Source organism: Schistocerca gregaria, chromosome 3, assembly GCF_023897955.1.
Source record: "Schistocerca gregaria isolate iqSchGreg1 chromosome 3, iqSchGreg1.2, whole genome shotgun sequence".
NCBI classification, from domain to species: domain Eukaryota; kingdom Metazoa; phylum Arthropoda; class Insecta; order Orthoptera; family Acrididae; genus Schistocerca; species Schistocerca gregaria.
The window spans coordinates 569,591,369-569,607,959 of NC_064922.1; the positions used below are offsets into that span (position 1 = coordinate 569,591,369).

At 45.8% G+C, this 16,591-nt stretch overlaps 1 protein-coding gene across 1 annotated transcript in view; it reads right to left on the reverse strand.

The window, feature by feature from the left end:
• Positions 1-16,591, reverse strand: part of LOC126355906 (juvenile hormone esterase-like) — an 86,006-nt gene that overhangs the window by 60,138 nt on the left and 9,277 nt on the right. Inside the window, exons 3-4 of the mRNA XM_050006418.1 lie at positions 6,062-6,338; positions 3,148-3,333 (exon numbers count right to left, since the gene is read on the reverse strand). Of these exons, the coding sequence (XP_049862375.1) occupies positions 3,148-3,333; positions 6,062-6,338 (463 nt within the window). The remainder of the gene's footprint in view (positions 1-3,147; positions 3,334-6,061; positions 6,339-16,591) is intronic.

Consider the following 16,591-nt stretch of genomic DNA (forward strand, 5'->3'; position numbering starts at 1 on the left):
TCGCGGAATTTCAACCTCCACAGTGAGTGGGTTTGACAGGTGCAGCTCTGTTCTCATGATCACCAAAGGTTCAACGTTGCTTTCTGAAGGCATGTCCCCAAACGGTGTCTTCAAAACAGGCTGTCGCCGATTCGTTTTTGGACCACAAGAGCATCTGTGAGTTATTCTTTCCTGTTTCAATTGTTAAATAAAAGAGTTTTATGTTATCCTTTTTACTCTGTATACCTAAAAAATACCTGTGTTCTGTAATTTGTTGTCAATGGATAAAAGTTAATTTTGGGAAAAGTGGCGTTTGAAGTAAGAACTATGATTATTATGTTCACATATATAAATTTGTTTTGTTATCAACATTCCAAACTAAATTCTTGTATTTTCTAATGACGAAAACCATTGTTGTAAGATTTATTTATAAGTACAATAAAGAACGGTAAAAAGAAAAAGAAAATACGCGGTTCACTAACTCGAAAAACAGGAAGGTAGCCCGGACTCGGATCGAAAACACACTGCGGTTTAACAATGACAGAAAGAAAAAAAAGGCGATGGAGTGACTGTTTGCGATAATCGGGAAATCCTGGTTCGAGTTCCGGTCCGGCACAAATTTAATTGCCGCGCCGGATTAGCCGAGGGGTTAGGGGCGCTGTAGTCATGGCCTGTGCGGTTGGTCCCAGCGGAGGTTCGAGTCCTCCCTCGGGCAAGGGTGTGTGTGTTTGTCCTTAGGATAATTTAGGTTAAGGAGTATGTAAGCTTATGAACTGATGACCTTAGCAGTTAAGTCCCACATGATTTCACACACATTTGAACACATTTTGAACAAATGTAATTGTCGTCATTCCCTCGTATAGCTGATGGTTGTCGATAGTCGCAACTGCGATTACATTTCTTGTATGAATGTTGTGGGTTTGGTGCGCCTTTGTGTCATTTTGAATGTCGTGTCGCACCAATTAATTTCATGAAAGAAACGAAACTCAAAGCAGTAGGTAGTAGCTTGTGGTTTGCACTAAAATTGACGAAGTCGATTCTACGGGAGGGGTTCAGCAATTAATGCAATACTTTTTGTCTGAAAACAGGTGGGTTTTATCCAAGATCCAATACACCATATTATTTCCCGCTGTCTTTGCTACAAAACCCTATTTTTCAACATAATCTCCGTTCAATGCGATGAACTTACACCACATTACTGGTAGGGCCCGTATTCCCGCACCATACCACTGTACTGGTCGACCTTGGAGCGAATGTCTTGCTGCATCAATAGCCACCACAACACTCACGTATTGCTTCCCGCGGAGTGCGTCCTTCGTTGGGTCAAACAGATGGCGGTCTGAAGGTGCGAGACCAGGAATATGGGGTCGATGAGGAACAGTAGAATGAATTTTTGTGAGCTCCTCTTGGATGCACAGACTTGTGCCAGGTCTTTTGTTCTCATGGAGTTCATTTGCTTTTTTTTATCGCGACGAACACACTGAAGTCGTTTCTTCAATTTCTGGGGGTGTGTGCGGCCGGCCGGCACGCCAGAGATTGGGCAGATTTGCGTGACCATATTGCGATGACGTGAGATGCTTTACGAAACGACTCACCTTGCTTTTGCTCATTGACAGGTCGTATTACACGTTCTCCAAGAGCCTAAGCGTGTCCGATTTTATGATTGTCCCCACCTCAGCTACAGACGCCATTTGGGTGGCTACGTACAGAACCGCCAGTCATCGGAACATATAAAACTAATTGTTGGTAAGGCGGGTACCAGGTTGAGATTCATTGGGAGAGTCCTTAGAAAATGTAGTCCATCAACAAAGGAGGTGACTTACAAAATACTCGTTCGACCTATACTTGAGTATTGCTCATCAGTGTGGGATCCGTACCAGATCGAGTTGATGGAGGAGGTAGAGAAGATCCAAAGAAGAGCGGCGCGTTTCGTCACAGGGTTATTTGGTAGCCGTGATAGCGTTACGGAGATGTTTAACAAACTCAAGTGGCAGACTCTGCAAGAGACGCGCTCGGCATCGCGGTGTAGCCTGCTCTCCAGGTTTCGAGAGGGTGCGTTTCTGGATGAGGTATCAAATATATTGCTACCCCCTACTTATACCTCCCGAGGAGATCACGAATGTAAAATTGGAGAGATTAGAGCGCGCACGGAAGCTTTCAGACAGTCGTTCTTCCTGCGAACCATACGCGACTTGAACAGGAATGGGAGGTAATGACAGTGGCACGTAAAGTGCCCTCCGCCACACACCGTTGGGTGGCTTGCGGAGTATAAATGTAGATGTAGATACATGAAATTACTGTAGTCAAGGCGGGAATATTCCGCACAGTGCCACAACAACCATGGCATTTTTTCAACCAAAGCAGGAGGGGGAAAATGTGTTGTACTACTTGTGGAGCGCCTCTCGAATCTACACAACTAAGGAACACTTCCGTATCAACTGGACAAAAAATAATATACGTTTGAAAGGTGCTATTGGAAAAGGAAATATGTTTATCATCCAATTCCACTGCTCAAGTAGCAGCTTCAACACAGCTAAGCTGATGAATTCCGATATATTGACAAGTCTACGTTGTAACTTTCTACCCACTTCATAGTTACCGAAATTTTTTGAAGGAAAGCGTTTCCAATGAAAACTTTATGGCAACTGCAGAAGGTAGAGACTGACACTAAAAGGCTGGGATCTATTCACTTGAAAAAATATGAGCCGGAGTGAACTGACCTAGTGATCACTCCTTCCCCTTTCATTGTATTTAAAATGTTCAATTAACGGTAGCAAATTTTATCAGGGCTATTAGAATCTATGTATTTTGGGGCAAAGAAATTATATACAGGCGAACAAGGGAAGGTGAAAGGCAGAGAGCGTGTGCCTGTTCCGAATCCCTTGTACCTATTTCTACCTTGGATATAGCTGACAGCATTTTTGCATCGACACTTAATAGTTAATATGTTGCCTTCCGTTACACTTAATTACTAAGAAGAAATACTTGCTGTTAACTTCACTGTTAGTTACACAACAATTCAGCCTCCCAAAGAATATGGTACCGTCGAACGATTTTGTATCCTTACACTAGGAGACGACGAAGTCCGAAAATTGGTGCATATTCACTTGACAAACCCCGCAGCCTGTTACTGTCATGTTGGTAAGGCTCACTTTGCCTTGTACAAACCTGCAGTCAAAGGTGACGTTAGATGCAGGGAGACAGCGTCGCCGCCAGCGCTGCGTCCGTCCAGCGTCACACGCTGAGGATCACCGCCGAAGCGTGCGATGTTGCTCTGCACCCAGGAGAGCCCCAGCAGCTGGTCCTTGAGTCCCGCGTTGCCAGGGATCACCACGTCTCTAGCACTCAGGAAACCTGAGATCAAACTGACATCTTAACAGCGCTATCGTGTCTGGACCTCACACATCTGGTAGATGATGGGTGATACAAAGAAGGCAACAACTTCGAATTTCATCTTTCGAAAATTTCTCATCAAACATATGTATACTGATAAGTGGCGTGGTCCATCTTCTAACAAAAGCCTCTATAGCGCGAGTAAAATGGCTTGATGGTGGACGTCCGTTACTTGCCACTACAATGTTGTCACATCGGCTGCCAGTTACCTGTTAGCACACAAACGCAGCAAGTCACTTCACAAGAGCTGTTGCCTGTACATCGCGAACAATGGTGCAAGCCGCCATCCTGGGTTATGATGGGAACACGAGTTGCTCTGTCGATATTTGATTAAAACTAGACAATGTCTGAACTGTGGCAGATGACGCGTGCTGTAGCCCTGGATTTATGCCCACGTCCTGACCGAACCACAACTTCCTGATGGGTAATGTACCGAGAATACGTCAGTCAACAACAGCAGCAGAAATGTTAATGAAACTCGCTTTGTTCATAGCGATTAAAGTTAAACTCTACGAGCAAATTCAAGACGGAAAAATTTCAGTATCAACATTTCGCCGATACAGGACAAGCAACATCTCTTTTAACATTTCATGAAGAGTTTGCTAAGAAATATGTCACAGTTGCACTTTCACTGCATTATCAGTTCTGTCTCAGTAGCTCAGGCATGAGAATGAACCATTTGGTTCGAAACCAGTCGCAAAACATCAGTTCTGCACTTTAACAGGTGATGAACGCTTCATCAAATAGAAAAAAAAATTCTGTTTGACCAGTAAAATCAAACTGTAATATTACTCTTTTTCATTGGTTAGCTGAAACTTCGTCACACTGGGTACACGAGTTGCCGCATTACCAACAGATGAGCAGTCCTGGTTACAGCTCACAGGCGACACATGCAGATTCCAAACGAAAAAGGAATGATACAAAAAATAAGAGAAAATAACAAACACAATACTGTAACGAAAATGACACATCAAAGTATGAAAAATCAAGAAATATATTGAACCGATTTATTAAATAAAAAATTATCGAAGACAAATCAGACACGAATATCTGTCCTGTATAAATTTTCAACTTCCCCGTTGATTTCAGTCAATTCCTGCTGACAACCAATGTCTTTAATTTTTCTGTGTGTTGATTCATAGTGACTGCAGGATCCAAATATCTGTTCTTTCGGTCTTGTTCAAAAGAACACGCACCACATATAGACACTATCGTTCAAAATTAAAGCAAAAAACCGCTATTTCACCGACCTATGTTTAATTCACGATGTAGTCATACAAACTGTCCGTATTATCGTTTTCTGCAAGGAAGATGGCATTCCGGTCGACGGACAACCAAGCCAATGATGACGTCAGGGCAGTCAACAAACGGGATGTTGTTTACCGAATAGTCCCACACAGACAATCGCTGTGTACACAGTCAGAGTCGGTTCAATATGGCACAGAGAAATCGCCTACCACTCTCTCTGCGGAGAAAGGCCATGAGAATAATTAGAGCAGAACAGTAGCAAGCTGATGTAGCCTGATGGCTTAATGTGAATCGTTCTGCAGTTTCTCGGATATGGTGACAGTTTATACGGACCGAAACTGTATCCCGAAGTTCAGGGAAGGGCCAATCATTTGTGACATCAGGGAGGGATGGCCTTTATTTGGCTGAAAGGGCTCGACGGTACGGCCATAGCACTGCACGGCTACTGGCATCTGATCGCACAGCACCCACTGGACGTGATGTATCGAGGCAAATGGTGCAGAGAAGGCGTCAGGAGAGTGGCCTTTATTTGTACAGAAAAGCGTAGGTACTAGGAAGGTAACTGCGAAGAAGCTATGCATAACAGAAGAAATACTTCATTTGATCAGTGAAAGAGAGATTAAAAGTGTTTTGGAAATCCAAGAACAGTAAAATAAAAGTCACTTAGGAGTGAAATAAACAGGATATGCACGGATCTGACGGTGAACTAGCTGCATGAAAAATCTGAAGAAGTCGAGAAAGAGTGAGTCTCGGAAAGACTGATTTAGTGCATAGAAAGGCAAAACAACCTACCGTGAAATTAAAAGCAGAGGCGGTTGTACCAAAAGTACAGTCACACATCGAGTATTTTACTCACGTTGGATATATTCTCGGAAGCTTCTCTCCCTGCCTCACCCTGTAGCAAGTGTTCCAATGAGATAATTCACTTCGTATACGTAACCATATTTTTTGTAAATATAGCCAAGGTTCAGGAGCATAATTGATATATTTTCAAGAAGAAAAGTAGCATAGATTGTAATGAACCAGAAGCTTTATAGACGCATTTCGCCTTTTTGAGGCATCTATAGAATTTGTTTAGGAAATGCAGGTAACTCATTAGGCATAAAACCTAAACTAAGCTCCATCCAAACAGGCCACGAATGCCCAACGGTACTGACCGGCCTCCATGTTATCCTCAGCTCGTAGGCGTCACTGGATGCGGACATGGAGGGGCATGTGGTCAGCAGACCGCTCTCCCAGCCCTATGTCAGTTACCAAGACCGGAAACTCGTTACGCATAAATAGCAAGATTGAGGTATGCACCTCCAGTCAAGTCATGCAGCTATACGCGGACTTTCATTTACGTCCACTACAATAATTATCCCAGTATTTGAGTGTCAGGATTAGAAGTACAGTCCTACCTTAGCACAGCTGCCTGCATTGTACGTTGTGTAATACATACCTAGCGGCCCAAGACGGTAGTTTATGGTGACCAGTATAACTCCGTACGAGACGAGGAAGTCCGGCCCAAACTTCTGGTTGGAGCCGCTGCCCCTGACGAAGCCTCCACCATGCACGTAGAAGAGCACGGGCAGCCCGGCGCCCTCCTGCGGCACCCCCGGCACGTACACGTTCAGGTAGAGGCAGTCCTCCGAGCCCTCGCCCGTCTCCTGCACGCAGTCGCTGCCGTACTCCGTGGCGTTGCGGACGCCCTCCCAGCCGCTGGCAACTTGCGGAGGCTGTCGAAAATTAACTGTCAGCTTATGTAGCACGCGTACATACACAGCGTGAACACTGGTAATATCGGCAAACTGCAGGACGGATTTCTGATTGGATTTGGAGGAAAATGATCCTATGAACATGGTCGAAATAGACGGTGTGCGTGCAATGATAACAATTTGTCCTGGAACACAGTACATAGCTGTATCACATCAATGTCACAACAGATCTTTGAAGTGGCTTCAATGGTATGCAGTCCACGTGCTCACACGTTGCATCATGCATTTACACACTCTTCCACATGTTCCGGACTCTCTCTCTGTAAAGCGTTTGCCGGTCGAAGTGGCCGTGCGGTTCTAGGCGCTGCAGTCTGGAACCGCGAGACCCCTACGGTCGCCTGCCTCGGTCATGGATGTTTGTGATGTCCTTAGGTTAGTTAGGTTTAACTAGTTCTAAGTTTTAGGGGACTAATGACCTCAGAAGTTCGGTGGGACGCAGCCTCTCCGTCGTTTCTAGGTCTCTGGTTTAAATACACATACACGAATATTGCTTTGTCGGTAAACAGAGCAGATGACATAAATCCCATAGTTGTGATGGTCTGGTGAAAGAAACATCAAGCTGCTAATAATCCTTGCATTCGTTACAAGTGATAAGGATAGTACCGGTCGTCAATCAGGATATTTCGCCTTACACCGTGTTGACGGGCCGCTTTCCTGGAACTTGTACAAGGGTTCGCCTGAATATCCTGTAGAACCTGGTCCTCAGATCTTGTTTTTGCACCGTCTGCCGTCTACCGGCACGTTCTTCTGTCTGAAAGGAACCATATTACACAGATGCTCAAAACTAGCTTGAAATATTGTATGATGTAGCTGGTGTCTGTAAGGGTACTTGCTTTAGTATACACATGTGCCTCTCGACGGTTTCCACAATCCTGGCAGTACACAAATACCACCTCTGCTTGTTCCCGACATTAATACCGGACCATTCTGCTGCTTACAACACGCTGCGTCAATCACACAGCGTGTAAAGCACAAGAAACGCGCTGCGCGTGATCAGAGGATCTATCACTCGTCAGCGCCATCTGCCGTGACAACCATGCATCCCCGGACACATGTTCATAGGACCTTTTCAGCCCTATCCAGTCAGGAAACCGTCCTGCAATTTGTCGTTTTTTTTTTAACGTTAATCATGTATATTTTACTGTCTCGTAACAACACGGTCCGAAAGTGACTGCCTTATAACCATTCGAGGTTTTAAACATGTTCAGGTTCTTATTATAACTAAGGTGTCACACCTTTTATAATGGTGGCAGTTCGTCAATGGTCAATAAATGATACACAACCATGAGCTGCATTTGTGTAAAGTTATAAAAGATAGCGGCAAATCAGATACTAATAATCGACCGTGCTCGACGTCCGCGTAAAAGATGGATTTCTCACCAGGAGTTTCGAACAAGGATCAGTTACAATAAGGTAACACGCACGTCTTATTAAAAGTACTGTTGTATATGAAGGTAAAGATAGCAATATTAAACACATTTGTTTACCATACTACAGTAAAATTACTAGCAGGATGACGTTTGTTTCTACAAAACTAAAAGTAATTCTGTCGCTTTCTAGCGCGCGTAACTTGGGTACAATTTTTAAAACAAAAGTACTGGAAAAAGTAATCTTTTCCTTAAGTCAGTTGTCTATAGAAATGAATATCCCCACTGGGATGTTTGCTATGTGTGACAAAATGGTAGCCGTCTGGAAGCTATTTGGCGATCATGTCACATTGGATCGCAAAAATGCTTCGGAATGGTCTACATTAGCTGCCATTTTCTTTAAAGTGGACATAGTGTACCAGTTTTGTCCTCATAGGTGAGGATACTCCAGCCATGCGAGAATGGAAGACGTATGTACCTGTTGGAATAGTCTGAAATCTTTTCCCATCAAGCGTTGTCTCGAAAGACACAGTTTAATGAGCGTGAGGCCACGACAAGCACCCAGTTTTTGGAACTGTTTACAATTCGTTGGGATTTGGCTACTGTGGGCCTCTCTCAACGGACACACTGATGTAACAATGGCTACCCAGTTGTGATTACGCTCTCAGATCGCATATAATGCATACATTAAGTATTTCACCGAGCGAGGTGGCGCAGTGGTTATCACATTGGTCTCGCACATGGGAGAACGAGGTTTCAAACACGCGTACGGCCATCTTGATTCAAGTTTCCCGTCATTTCCCTAAATCACTTCAGGCAAGTGCGGGGATAGTTCATTTGAAAGGGCACGGCCGACTTCACTCCCCGTTTTTCCCGAATCCGATGGCACCGATGACCACGCTTTTGGTCCCCTCCCCAAAATCAACTACCCAACTAGTTATTTCACACATTACTGCATCATGCATTTTATAGGTTATTAGTTTTAACACTAGACATTGTAAATTATAATGTATTGTTTTAGGATACTTGCAAGAAACATAATTTTGAAGCAGAAAGGTTTCTGCTCCTCTTGACATAACCTTCATGGTATGACAGCTTACAGCACCACTCTTGTCTGTTCCTGTTGCTTCAACTGTGCTTAATGAGTAACTTGGTTTTAATAAAAATGTTATTAACTTAGGCATTTTGAACAAGACGATTTGCATTTTTTAAACTATGTTCTGTTGTGAAGTGTGTAGCAATAACTGATGCTGCTGGTTAGTTTACAGAATTATCATAATGTGTAACTGTAAAATATTAGTGACTGTTTCTATTTGCAAACACCTTGTATGTATCATGTACGTACGTGATTTAGAAGCATAGAATAATAAACAGATGGTAAAATATACTATATGAAAACGTGCCGCCATCGCATCAAACATGTAAAAAGGGTGCTGTAGACTGATATGGCGTACAATGAAGCAAGCTTTGTCTAAATGGAAGCAATGGTCTCAATGCGAACTCACCCTTTGACACGAACAGTCCAGTTGGCACTATGGGAATATGTACAGCAAGTTTCACGAGGACTGGTAAATATTTGGGGAGATGGTAGTACAGGTGATTTGCAATAGAAATACCATATAAAATGTGTCCAATTTTTATTGAGTACAGAGATAAGAATGAGTTCAGTGCATTTTGGTTTCGGTTGTTGATACATCGGTTACTATGGGTTGCTATGGGTGTATTTATCGAATGTCAGCAATAGAATGTTGATGTTCAATTTGTGAAGTTATGCATTAGTTTCCACTAAAGTTTTCATTGTGATTTGTTGGCCAAGTCCAGTGTACTCCAGCGTGTAAACATGCCCCACGTATTTACACATGCTGAGAAAGCCGATATGTTGTTTGTGTAAGGGTTCTGTAATTGAAACGCTGTTGCTACTTCTCGAGAATACGGCATACGATTTGCTAACTCCAGACTGCCAGATTCAAAAGTGTTCTCTCGTGTGTTCAATACACTGTCTGACACTCGTACAGTGCCCAGCAGTCATATCGCATCTGAACGTGTAAATGAACAGACTGTGGATGAAGTAGAAGACATTATCCAGTCGGTAGAACGTAGTCCTTCACCAAGCTAACGTAGAACTTCTGCACATATCAATGTTCCATATATAAGAATATAGCGGACATTACGTATGTACGGGTTCCATCCTTATCATTTACAGCTCATTCAACACCTTCGAATCGAACATAAAGATAGACTATTGGAATTTTGTCTAGTCCCATTTTTACACTTCCTGATGAAGCCACTATCGCTCGTGAAGGCATAACACATATCAGTAGTCTGAAGAAAACCCAATACAATGCCATTGTGGAGACACATTTTCAACAACGCTTCTCTGTAAATGTGTGGTGTGGTCTGACAGACAATCAGCTGATTGGGCCTGTTGTGATACCGCATCACGTTACACGACCCTGTTATCTGTACTTTCTTGAAAATGAGCTTCCAGCGTTATTGGAAGAGAGTGCCTTCATGCTCAACCAGCATGACGGGCTCCTGCACAGGTGACATCATCTAAACCTAACATTCTCCTGGAGATGGGTCGGTAGATATGGTCACGTTTCACTGCCACAAAAGTTCCCGAACCTTACCCCTTTGGGTTTTGCCTGTGGGGATGGTTGAAAGTCAAAGTCTACAAAGAAAAATTAACCACAAGAGCCGATTTGATAGTTCGGCACATGAGTAATGCAGCCCTCATAAAAGAACTCAAAGACGACCTCAGAAGAGCTACATGTGGTGTTATCAAGAGAAATGAAATGTACCTTGAAGTAAGCTGTATGTTTTTTGAAAATCAACCGTGAACGTCTTCATTTCCCTTTGCTTTAAGTGTGTTTGTGTTACATACTGAGGCTTTATCTCTATTCTCAAAAAAATTGGACACATGTTATAGGGCACTTTTTATTGCAGTTCATCAATACTCCCGCCTCCTAAAATATTTATTATTGCTCCTGAAACATCGTGTACATGCTTCCAGAATAAAATTTTCACTCTGCAGCGAAATGATATTAAATTTCCTGGCAGATTAAAACTGTGTGCCGGACCGAGATTCAAAGTTAGGAGACGAGGTACTGGCGGAAGTAAGGCTGTGAGGACGTGTCGTGAGTCGTGCTTGGGTTGCTCAGATGGTCAACTCGTCTCTCAGCCGTGTTGCGAAGCGGACGTGCACGGGGCTCTCTGCGGCGCTCCACAAGCGGGCCGTTGTTTACTCGCGCGGGTTGTGGTATTACAGTGTAAACAGATCACCTCGAACGACGATGGCGCTTTGTTACAGAAAGGCCACGATCAAATTAACGTTCCATGCACCGTACGCAAGACCTAAGGCATACGAAGTAGAGCGTTTCCTGCTTGAAGTAATGCACCTCTATCCACAGGAACTTCTCGGTATACATCTTTCAATTATCTCCAGCACGGCTTACCTGAAATTTGTCGATGAAGCAGCGAGAGAACGGCTTATTCACCGTTCCACCGATAGATATCGTTTCTACCAGTCGGACGGAAAGGTGGGTGCAGTGACTGTTGACCATGCAGGACTCGGCGTTCGGAACATCCGAATCTTCGAGCTGCCGTTCCGGCCACGCTTGTGGCGAAGGCGCTGCGGCCTTACGGAGAAGTACTAGGTCACGTGGAAGAAAAGTGGCAAACGTTCCAGACGTATCCTGCACTGCAGGGAGCGCGTCAGGTGCGAATCGAACAGCGCAAACACATCCCATCGTACGCGACCGTTGCTGGCAGTCTAGCGATCGTCATTTATGGCGGTCAACGGCGAAGTTGTTGAAGGTGCGGGCAGGAAGGGCATGTACGCTCTGAATGCCTGCAGCGACGCTTCGTCCAGATACCACGTGCAGACACGACGCCTACATGGCAACCGACAACGCTGCCTGTTACATACGTTGAGGCAGCGAGGAACATGACGGACGTGGACGTTGTTCCCTTACAGTTACGGACCCCTGCTGGCTCGCTTTCCACGACCACGACGACGCAGCCTCCACTGGAAACGTCGCCGTGCTCGATGGCAGCGGCCACGTCTGCACTCCAGCCGTGTGAGGAAGGAGAACACCAGATGATAGGTTCGAGCTCGGACACAGAGATGCGGCGGGTGCCTACTACTTGTCGCAATCCGCAGGAGGCGGACACGCGTTCCCGCAAGCAGAAGTCGCCGAGAGAAAAGAAAAGAAAAGGCTGTCTGCAGGAAATGCTTCGCGAGACGGTGACACCTTGCAGGACGACGAGCTAAATCCACATGCAGCGGTACTGTGCATCTCACTCCAACGGTCTCCGGTTCACTGCTGGTAAGATCTGTCCCAGAACAAAGCCAAGTCACGATGCTCAATTGACCGACGAGCTCCTGGTGATTTTGCGGCTAAGGCATCAGATGAACGTCATGCGTCGCCTAACGTACTATTCCTCACGCTTGGTGACTGGGCGTGCGAGATGTAGCCGGAAAGAATGATATCAGGCTCGAGTGACAACCAGATGCCCGCGGCCGGCGGATCGTCGGACCGACATCTTTTCTTAGCCGATCAATAATAGATACGGTGCAGATGGCAGGGACGGTCTGACGGGTGACGTGGCGCTTACTGGCTTCAACGACAGCAGGATAAGTCATCGTACTATCAAATGACCCAGGTGTATCGGATAGGTATAGTCAGTGTCAACCGTATTAGCTCCACAATCAAAACCCAGTTGTTAAAGGACATCATTCGAGCGGCGGACATTGATATCGTGTTCCTTCAAGACGTACGGCCTGATCTGCGCCTGCATGTTTATGGATACGCGTCATACGTCAACCCAGCTTCCGACGCTGGTGGTGGTACGGCCATACAACTATGCAACGCCATCGAACCAACGGATATTCAGTATTTGCCATCAGCGAGAGGCATTGTGCTCATATTGTGCTGCCTTGTGAATCTGTATGCCCCTTCTGGTACTGCTAAGCGTCGACAGCGATTACTCCACTGAGGTAGCTCCATTGCTTCAAGGCACTTCGTGGTCCGCGGGGACTTCAACAGCGTCTTACGCCCTGAAGGTCAGACCGCTCCTATGTCCAGCCCGTCATGCAATGGTCAGTGATCTCGTTTTGCATGGTACATGGACACTAATCCACGGTGACCGACCCGGATAAACACACTTCCCCAGCCACTTGGCCAGCAGGTTGGACACGATTTACGTCTCCAGAGGTCTTCTGGCAGCGGCTGTCGGTGCTGAGCTGTGGCCCACTGCATTCACTGACCATCAGGCCTTCATCTGCGCCGTGACTCTGCCACGACAACAGACGAGCCGTAGTAGAGGACCTTGGACGTTCTCCGGGAAGGAGCTTGCCGTGTAGCTGTCATTGCTGCCTGGCACAAATGTGAAAAAACGGCGTCATACCTTTGATTCCTAAACACGATGGACATACTGCGGCAAACCACCTCTTCGCCGCACGCTTATGGCGTATGGATGAGACAGGGCTCTCTGGCTCCGATCGACCTCTAAGTTCTACTGCACTGTCTTGCGAAAACTAGCGTCACCAGGACGCTAAATGGCCGTCAACCGGATACAGGCACGACTTCTGCAGATCACGGTTGACAGATTGCACTGCACGCGGGTTCGAGCGATACTGCAAGATTCCATCCCAGAGGAACGTGCTTCTCTTTATCACATCGTCAGAGAACGGAGACACCTTAAGAGATGATTCATCATAGCAATTATTTCTGCGGACGGGCAACGGGCAGAGACCCACAATCTCCCGGGCCCTCACAGACTATTACCGCACTCTCTATCAAGCAGATCGACGGCGTGACAATGACACTGAGGACGTCCTGCACGATATGCCACCTTAGGGAAGGGCGCAAGGCGACGCCACATTCTTGGAGGCCGTCACGTGGGAAGAAATGCGCATGGCCCTTTCGCGGGGCGCGTGAGAAACAAATCCCCTGGACCGCTTGAAATTTACAGCACCTTTCCTGACATGATGGGGGAAGTTTGACAGCAGATGTGCTGCGAACTCTTGGATCCGGACTTTCGCGTCCCTCTCCCCCCACACCCCCCACACCCCGAATTGTTGGAGGGCTTGATCATCTCTGTGCTAAAGCCAAACGGGCGGTACAGACCACAAGACTTCCGGCCGCTGACGTTAGTGAATTCGGGTTACAAGCTACTCGCCCTCATTCTTCGTGTTCGCCTACTCCCTATTCTGAAAGGTGCCATTCATGCCGACCAAGCATGTCTGGGAGGTGGCAGTAATATACACAGGGCGTTAAGCTCGTATAGAGATGTGGTGGCGCTCACGTCGGCATGCACTTGAGCTAGACCACGCATTTGACCAATATGAGCGCCATTCACAGCAGGCTGTCTTCGAGAAGACGGGACTGTCCCAAATATCAGCAGGTGTGGTTCTCCGTCTCATCCACTGAGCCCTTCCACAGTCCTTGTCAATGGCTACCGCCCGCCAAAGTTCACTATTCAGCGTTTTATGCGACGAGGATGTCCTCTGTAAGCCTTTCTCTTCGCTTTTGCCCTCGAGCCTGCACGTCATGGTCTACGACAGCCTTTGGAGGGCATTCGCTTCCACTATGTGCATTTTAAATGTTGTGCTTGTGCGGACGATATAGTTTTCTTTTCGATTCGGCATAAGATATAAGTACGGCGGTCGCGTGGCATCAGCGATACGGCTAGGTGGCCAGAAGCGATGTTGCACTACATGGATGAGGCCAGAATATTGAATATGAATAGGCCGGTGCCCATTACCAAAGTCCCGTCGATGAACTGTTTGAGAGTGAACTTCCGTGGGAACGTAAAGCGCACAGCAGCACATAAGTATCGCAGACTGCTTAATGTCATCCGCATGCAAGTTCGTCTCCATAACATTCGAACACTTGACTTGATCATATGTGTACATTTTGTCAACATCAACCTCTACCTCTTAATCACTACACACACGTGATCCCAACGGCCGCTATGGTAGCTGACAAGTTCCAGGCGGCCTTAGGTCATTTCGTCAGCGAGGGTAGGGTGTTCAAGAACCGTTAGGAGACGCTAATATTGCCCACACATGCAGGCCCCCATTGGAATAATAAACGTACACAACAGGGCGCGCTCTCTCTTCTTGTTCTTCTTGCGTACGATACATCGCTTACGTACTTCGGACAAGGACACCATCCTTGGTACACTTATTCAAGAGCTGATGCCTCAATCTCTCCTGTCGCCGATTCCTATTGAGCATATCACGCCAGAACTATGTCACATTCGAACCTATCTGGTCGACATGAATTATCTGTTGGATGTCCTACCGACCACGCGAGACCCTGTAGTCAAGGACTTCTGCCGCTACTTTCAACGGACGCTGCCTGCTAATGTGGTTGAACAACGCCATCCTGCGTTTGGCTGGAGACGGGTGTGAAGTAACGTACACTCGCCTTTCCTTCCCACCACGGTCAGGGCGCTGTGGTATGTGATAACGACTGAAAAATTTCCCAGCCGACAACGCTTACACGTGATACATCTTGCCGAGGACCCTCTCTGCCCCGGATGCGCCGCTGTTGACACCTACACGCAACGTTTCGTTCGTGGTACGGCTGCCGACTGCTGGCACCTCACACGACGCATGTTGGTGTTGTTGCTGCGACGGACGCCCAAGTCCGTAGAGCCCATCGAACTCATGAATCCCTACGTCACTTACTTCCCTAGTAGTCGTCACAACGGCACTGGGTGGATTAAGAGTATAACATTGTCGTACTTTTTTAGTGGGAGCGTTGCAGGGTTATTAAATTTTTGACATGATTTAACGAGCAATTAGACGGTTTTACGGCGCGAAGCGTCGTACGTTTGTCTTTTTAGTGTCGTTGTTTACTCGCCCTCCAAACCATTGGGATGCACCGGGTGCGAGAAGAGACTGAGATGTAGCGCATGATCGACTGAAGAGAGACATCAACGGTAATTATGTAGTGTTTCACCATCGCTGAACGAGTAGAAGACCAGGACATTCCGCCGTCTGTTTACTGTCGACTCCCTCGAAAGAAGATGAAATAAAAAAAGATAAAAAAGAATAAATAAAGAATAAAAAGATGGTAGAGCAGTGGCCTGCGAAAGGTAAAAGTCCCGAGTTTGCGTCTTGGTCCGATACACAATTAATCTGCCAGAAGTTTCACCTGGTATATGGTTTTAATGTTTTAACTTACATTTACTGGTTTGTGTTTTACAACTGATTGACATGTAAAGCTAATAAAACCTTATTTTTAGTAATGCATGCATGTTACCTTATTGGAACTGGTTCTATATCTTTTTGCACTGAAGATGGCTGCACAGTGACCGAAATCTCGACGCGCAATAAACCTTATTTACGACTGATTGCTGTACCTTTTAGTAACTGCAATAAATGCAGTCATTGGGAGCAACTGCATCCCAATAGGATCAAACCTAATGGCACTAGACATATCAAAAAGTCACCGTGTTTTCCACAAGGCAACCCGATTGAGCAACTGAGGAACCTGTTGAATCAGTTATGCCATGCCTTTTGTCATTGGATAACCACAAACTGAAAAAGCTCTATTCTGTCTTTTTAAGATGTTATTTACAACATTTGTCATAATATCACTGGTTTTACACAATGTGAGATAATGTCTGGAAGATAACTCACGTATATAATTGGCTACATAGTTATTTTCCCTGGGAGGCAAGAACTAACTACGGATAAAATAGAACATTCGGCCGAGGAGCAGAGAAGAAAAGAAAAGGCATGATGATAATGGGAGGCTTACCATATTTAAACCAGGCGATTTTGTTAGTAAAAACAGAACTGCACTCGCACAAGGTGTCCCAAGAGATCAA